General features: G+C 51.3%; 2 protein-coding genes across 2 annotated transcripts in view; both read right to left on the reverse strand.

Moving 5' to 3' along the window:
• Positions 1-322: 322 nt before the first annotated feature.
• On the reverse strand, positions 323-1,109 carry LOC134016351 (lecithin retinol acyltransferase-like). Its single transcript, XM_062455724.1, has one exon. The coding sequence runs from the start codon at positions 929-931 to the stop codon at positions 341-343; it is 591 nt and encodes a 196-aa protein (XP_062311708.1). The 5' UTR covers positions 932-1,109; the 3' UTR covers positions 323-340.
• Positions 1,110-4,230: 3,121 nt separating this feature from the next.
• LOC134016350 (uncharacterized) overlaps positions 4,231-7,500 on the reverse strand; it is a 5,390-nt gene continuing 2,120 nt past the window's right edge. The window contains exons 6-8 of the mRNA XM_062455723.1: positions 7,449-7,500; positions 5,914-6,004; positions 4,231-4,863 (exon numbers count right to left, since the gene is read on the reverse strand). The exon at positions 7,449-7,500 is cut by the window's right edge and continues 66 nt beyond it. Coding sequence (XP_062311707.1) covers positions 4,789-4,863; positions 5,914-6,004; positions 7,449-7,500 — 218 coding nt within the window. The 3' untranslated portion in view covers positions 4,231-4,788. The remainder of the gene's footprint in view (positions 4,864-5,913; positions 6,005-7,448) is intronic.

The raw sequence follows: 7,500 nt of genomic DNA on the forward strand, positions 1-7,500 counted from the left end.
ACTCGGTAAAACAGCGCCTCAATGGACTCATTAAAAAAAGGAAAACAAACCGTGACTATTTGAGCGCTGCCGATTGTGCGCCGTCTGCCAACTCTGAACGAAGGAAAACTGTAATGTAATACAGCTGTAATGAGTACTGATCGTGTCGGTCTGGGATTGTGTTGATGTTCATCATCAGTCTATCCGTCTCGTGGCGCTTGGCTACTCCACATTTCTGACAAAATGTGAAAGTACAAGATAAGTTTAGGCCACCGTGTCTGAAACAGCTGCAACCGTTTAACTAAGGAAAGACTACACGGCAACATTTGACTACATGGCAAATTAAAACATTATAAAGTTTTCATTCCAGCGCGTCAAAACATGTTGTAAAGTTTACCTCGTCCGTTTGCAAGCTGACGGCCGTGTCGTACCGGCAGTGCGTGACGAAGTGCTCGCAGTTGTTCCACATCAGGCTGTACGGTATGGCACCGACGAGATTTTCCGCTCTCTGCGCGACCTCCTCGTTCTCCAGCGGACGTTTCTGGAGCGTGCTATCCATCGCGTTGATTAGGATGCACCCGCCGTAAGCAAAGTCCTCCACTGAGTCCACGCGGATACTGGCGTTCTTGGACAGAACACCGAGTAGGAGCCTTGTGTTGGTCACCATTACCTGGGTCTGACTCTTGTCGCTCGTGAGCACTGGGAGTATGTCCGGGATGAGGTGCGCGACACGGTTCTCTCCCAGGTAGATACCGAAGTGAATAAACAAGGTCCGGGGGACCTCCAAGAGGTCGCCCCGCTGATAGCGAGGTGCCCCGTTCCTGTCCCGGTCACACTGCCTCGTCTCCCGCTTCTGCTCCTGCCTCTCCGGCCCCGCCGCGAGATGGCTAAACAGCTTGAGATGTGCGAGCAGGAAAACCTTTTCCCAGATGAACGTGAGCAAGTCTAACATTTTGAGGCGGAGAAGATTTCTTGTCCCAGGGACGCTCGAGACTCAACGGCATCTTCACCTCGCCGACACACCGCGAAATGGGGGCTCCGTGACATCATGAGGAATTCGGGGTTCCGATTGGTTGTCGAAACTTAGAGAGAGAAAGAGTTAGAGAGAGAGAGCGAACTCCCTTTGCACGACAGGAGCTTGAGAAGGGAAGAGATGGGCGCGGATTCTGTTGTCATTCACGACCGTCAGTGAGGCGTGGGCTACAGAATGCACGACCGCATCTGTCGCGGCGCTACCGGTGTGGCAATAACAGTCCAGTTGCCCTCGAGCCCACAGGAATTGCGTTGGAGGCGCGAATTCCAAAGAAGCGTCGTGTTTCATTTAACTGGAATCGTCAAATGATTCATATATTATTATTATTTTCAATCTTTTTATGATTAGTGTCATCTGATGTGTGTGTGAGAGACACACAGAGAGAGAGAGAGAGAGAGAGAGACGAGAGAGAGAGAGAGAGAGAGAGAGAGAAGGAGGGAAAGAGAGAGAGAGAGAAGTAGGGACAGAGAGAGAGACAGCAGACTTTGAGCTGGAAAGTCTGTAGTCTTGGTTGGCTGAGGAGGAAGACCACAGTGCTGTCGCCATATGGCAGTCATTAAGTCTTCACACACACACACACTCTTACACTTTGACTAGAACGCACACCCACTTACACACAAGTACACACTCTTATGCACCCAGTTACACAGCCCAGACTTTCTCCACACACACACACACACACACACACACACACACACACACACACACACACACACACACACACACACACACACACACACACACACACACACACACAGGCTTTCACACACACACACACACATACTCAGCAGTTAAGCGTTGACTGTGTCCACATGGTAAGAGACACATCCTTCTCATTTCCAAGGTAACCGGACAGTGATTGGCCGAGAGCACAAGCTGAGCAATGTTGCGGTTTCATTCGTCTGGGGCATTCTACCACAGAACCCTCCAATCACAAGCCCCTTCCACATAGCTAACATTCTCCTCAATGTTAACAGTTATAGAACACAGCTCCAGAAGTCTGGTTCCACCAGGAACAGTTCTAGAACACAGTTCCAGAACTTTCGCTGGTTCCACCATTCTGACATCCCATACATTCAGTACAGATCCCCATGGCAACAGGCAAGCTCACGGAGTGAGTCTGTATTCTAAGACAAACACGACTTGTCATGGTCTTAAACCCATACTAGGAGACTGCTTGGTTTGTGAAGAAGGGTATTCCCACGGTCACACATTGGACATGAATCCGGCTCACCCCAAGCCTGCAATACATGTGTCTTCAGCTATGTGAACCTTGGTATGGATGCAACACACACAGTTGCCTGTTGTGAAAAGTTTTTTTGGGGGTGTGTGTGTGTGAAAGCCTGTGTGTGTGTGTGTCTTATCCTCTCCCCTCCTCCACTGTTCATTCCTACTTCTCCATTTTAAAAGGAGGAAAGGATTAGAGGGGAGTGTGGTGAGTGAGAAGGAAGAACACACACACACACACACTGCCCTCTCCCCCACTGAGACAGTTAAAGAGCGCTGATTGACATGAGAGATGAGGCCTGCCTGAGGTGTGTGTGTTTACACAATAACTGTGCCTGGCATGGGGCTAATGACCTTCCACTGCTTGGGAGAGGAAAGGAGGAGGAGAGAGGGGGAGGAGAGGGGGAGGAGAGGAGGGGGGAGGAGGAGGAGGAGGAGAGGAGGGGGGAGGAGAGGAGGAGGAGAGGAGGGGGGAGGAGAGGAGGAGAAAAGGGTAGAGGAGGAGGAGAGGGGGGGAGAGGAGGGGGGAGGAGGAGGAGGAGGAGAGGAGGGGGGGAGGAGAGGAGGAGGAGAGGAGGGGGGAGGAGGAGGAGGAGGAGAGGAGGGGGGAGGAGAGGAGGAGAAAAGGGTAGAGGAGGAGGAGAGGGGGGGAGAGGAGAGGAGAGGAGGGGGGAGGATGGAGGAGGGGGGAGGAGAGGGGGAGGAGAGGAGGAGAGGGGGAGGAGGGGGGACGAGAGGGGGAGGAGAGGAGGGGGAGGAGAGGAGGGGGAGGAGAGGAGAGGAGGAGGAGAGGAGGAGGGGGGGAGGAGAGGAGGGGGGAGGAGAGGGGGAGGAGGATGGAGGGACTTTATTGAAACACTGCTGGGGTCTTTGCTTGTTATGGTGATCTCTCCCGCTCTCTCTCTCTCTCTCTCTCTCTCTCTCTCTCTGTGTGTCGTAAACAGAAAAGATGACGGATGAGGAGCCATTTATCTCTATTCATCCTCTGTGGCATCAGTGTGTGTGTGACAGAGTGTGTGACAGTGTGTGTGTGTTTATCTGTGTGAGAGAGCGAGTGTTGGAGAAAGTGTGTGTCTGTACGAGTGTTCGTGGTCATCCATCTCTGCCACAGAGAAACCAAAACATGATGAGAACAGATGAGGCGAAGGATGGAAGGATGAGGGGAGGAGGGATGAGGGGAAGGATGAAAGGATGAGATGTGGGGTGGAGGGATGAGGGGAAGGATGGAGGGAAGAGGTGAAAGGATAAGGAGGGATTGAGGGTTGATCCATAGCTACAGCCTTGATTAATTAACTCCTCAGACAACCACTCTCCCTCCCTCTCTCTCTTTCTCTCCCATTGTAATTCCTGACAGCCAAGCTGAAAAAGCCTTGATGGATGGTCCTGTTCCGTTCTTTAGGGATAGACACACACACACACACACTGGTGACTTGTTCGGAATCCAACTTCTGTTAAATCTGTCTCCTCAATCATAAAAAAACAGAGAGTTGAGAGACTGAGAAAGAGTCGACTCCCAATGAACTCTGGAAAACATTGTTTTCGGTATCTAATATGACTCAACTTACATTTGACTCCAGTACATAATGAATATGACTCCATTGAACTTACATTTGACTCCAGTACATAATGAATATGACTCCATTGAACTAAATGGTCACTCGTTAGTTGAATACTTCAGGTTGACTTCACGTGATTCAACTTGAATGGATTTGTTGTGCATGAACAAGTCACTTTCCATCTGTCTTACACACACAAATACACAGTCTCTCACACACACACACACACACACACTCTGTGATACACTCTGTCTTACACTCCCCCCCCACCCACCCTGCCTGTATCCTGTTGACAGCTTGACCTTTGACCTTTGCTTCCTGTGTCAAAGAAGAGTATGAAGAGCCTGGCTGGTTCTCCCCCTCCCCCCCAAGCTCTGCTTGATAAACACACACGCACACACACACGCACACACACACACACGGAAGTAGCCAATGAACAGTGAAACAGTTAAACTTATTTATTTCCACATTTAGTAATTTCATAAAGGCCTGAGTAGTGAGCTTAGGCTAGCGATGAATCTAGCAGGGATTGCTAGCTAACACAGCTTAGCATGAGCTAGCTTGTGTTCTTCCACATATCCTCAGGCTAGCATGATGCTAGCTTACATAAGGCACTCTTTAGCATAGCGAAGGCTAACAACTAGCTAACCGTAGCTAGACGTTCTTCATTTAATACCCATGTAGTTCAGTACAAATACACACACACACACACACACACAGTTTAAACCTCTATTGAGGTGGACCAGTGAGCTAGCTCTCACACATCGAAACATAATTATTATCATTAGTGGTTTAGTGTTATTGATTATGTTTTTATTTGGCACATAATCATTGAAGGCAATCAGCTGGTCTAGAATCGATTCCATTCCGATTCTGCTTTTCATCTTGACACCTTTCTTTCACTCTCTCACTAATGTGAGTTATTTCTTTTTTCTTCCCTCTCTCTGTGTCTCCATCCAACTCGTATTTATCCCCTTATCTCCTCCTCTCCCCTCAGTCCACCAGTGACTTGAGATCAGGAAGGCCTTTCAGCTTCAGGTCCAGCAGCATCTGACCATATGCCTTACCCTGGAGGAGGAGAGGGGAGGGGAGAGGAGGAGGAGAAGGGAGAGGACAGGGGAGGGGAGGGGAGAGGAGGAGGAGAGAGGAGAGGGGAGGAGAGGGGAGGGGAGAGGAGGAGGAGAGGGGAGAGGAGAGGAGGAGGAGAGGGGAGGGGAGAGGGGAGGCGAGAGGGGAGGCGAGAGGGGAGAGGAGGAGAGGGGAGGAACATGTAGAGAAAGGGAAGGAGAGATAGGGAAGGGGGGAGGGGAGAGGAGGAGGGGGAGAGGGGAGGAACATGTAGAGAAAGGGAAGGAGAGAGAGGGAAGGGGAGAGGAGGAGGAGAGGGGAGAGGCGGAGGAGGAGGAGAGGAACATGTAGAGAAAGGGAAGGAGAGAGAGGGAAGGGGAGAGGGGAGAGGAGGAGAGGAGGGGAGAGGAGGAGGAGGGGAGAGGAGGAGAGGAACATGTAGAGAAAGGGAAGGAGAGAGAGGGAAAGGGAGAGGAGGAGGGGAGAGAAGGAGGAGAGGAACATGTAGAGAAAGGGAAAGAGACAGAGGGAAGGGGAGAGGAGGAGGAGGAGGAGGAGGAGAGGAACATGTAGAGAAAGGGAAGGAGACAGAGGGAAGGGGGGATATAAAGAAGGTGAGAATTGAAAACCAAAAACACTGTTGAGTGTGAGACTGAGTGTGTGTGTGTGTGAATGTGAGAGAATGTGTGTGTGTGTGTGAGAAGAGCGCCTTTGAAGTTTGCTAGATTCCAGCAAGCTACTAAAACGTTTACTGGACTGGTGTCACCCAAAGCCCAAGGTGTTGGGGAGAGGAGGCGGAGGGGAGAGGAGGTGGGGAGTGGGGGGGAGGGGAGAGAAGGGGAGAGGAGGAGAGGGAGTGGGGGGGAGGGGAGAGAAGGGGAGAGGAGGAGAGGGAGTGGGGGGGAGGGGAGAGAAGGGGAGAGGAGGAGAGGGAGTGGGGGGGAGGGGAGAGAAGGGGAGAGGAGGAGGGGGAGTGGGAGGGAGGGGAGAGAAGGGGAGAGGAGGAGGGGGAGAGGAGGGCTGGAAGAGTGTGTGTGGTGTGTGTGATACCTGAGGGTCGCTGCGTAGAGAAGCCACCCCTCCCCCTCCTAGAGAACTCTGCAGCACGAAGTTCAGACCATGGATCCCAGGCAGCTCGTACCTACACACACACACACACACGGCATGCAACTTCAGTTATTAGCCCCAGTTAACATAATCAATGTCAGACTTACAGCCCTAGGCTGCCTGCCTCTGAACGCACACACACAGACACGCAGACATACACGCAGACACACACACACACGCAGACACACACACAGACACACACACGCAGACACACACAGACACGCAGACATACACGCAGACACACACACACACATGCAGACACACACACAGACACACACACACAGACACACACAGACACGCAGACATACACGCAGACACACAGACACACATACACAGACACACGCAGACACACACACACAGACACACACAGACACGCAGACATACACGCAGATACACACACAGACACACACACGCAGACACACACAGACACGCAGACATACACGCAGACACACAGACACACATACACAGACACACGCAGACACACACACACAGACACGCAGACATACACGCAGACACACAGACACACACACACAGACACAAACAGACACACACAGACATACACAGACACACGCAGACACACATACACAGACACACGCAGACACACACAGACACACATACACAGACACACACAGACACACACACACAGACACACACAGACACGCAGACATACACGCAGACACACAGACACACACACACACACGCAGACACACACACAGACACACACACGCAGACACACACAGACACGCAGACATACACGCAGACACACAGACACACATACACAGACACACATACACAGACACACGCAGACACACACAGACACGCAGACATACACGCAGACACACAGACACACATACACAGACACACATACACAGACACACACACGCAGACACACACACAGACACACACACGCAGACATACACGCAGACACACAGACACACACAGACACACACACACAGACACACAGACACACACACAGACACACACAGACACACATACACAGACACACGCAGACACACACAGACACACATACACAGACACACGCAGACACACACAGACACACACAGACACACACACAGACACACACAGACACACACAGACACACACAGACACACACAGACACAGACAGTCACACACAGACACAGACAGACACACACACAGACACACACAGACACACACAGACACACACACACACATACACAGACACACGCAGACACACGCAGACACACACAGACACACACAGACACACACACACACACACACAGACACACACAGACACAGACAGACACACACAGACACAGACAGACACACACACACACACACACAGACACACAGATACACACATGTAGACACACACACACATGTAGATACACAGATACACACATGTAGATACACAGATACACACATGTAGACACACACATACACACATGTAGACACACACACACAGGTATATAGAGCCAGGCGTGACCCCGCCTGCGTACCGTGTGACAGCGTTGGGTGTGTCCTGCTCTATCAGGTGACTGAAGTGTTCCT

Source organism: Osmerus eperlanus, unplaced genomic scaffold, assembly GCF_963692335.1.
Source record: "Osmerus eperlanus unplaced genomic scaffold, fOsmEpe2.1 SCAFFOLD_687, whole genome shotgun sequence".
Lineage (NCBI taxonomy): Eukaryota > Metazoa > Chordata > Actinopteri > Osmeriformes > Osmeridae > Osmerus > Osmerus eperlanus.

Excerpts from the sequence above, each read along its gene's own strand:
- LOC134016351 (XM_062455724.1), bottom strand. The coding sequence starts at position 931 with ATGTTAGACTTGCTCACGTTCATCTGGGAAAAGGTTTTCCTGCTCGCA.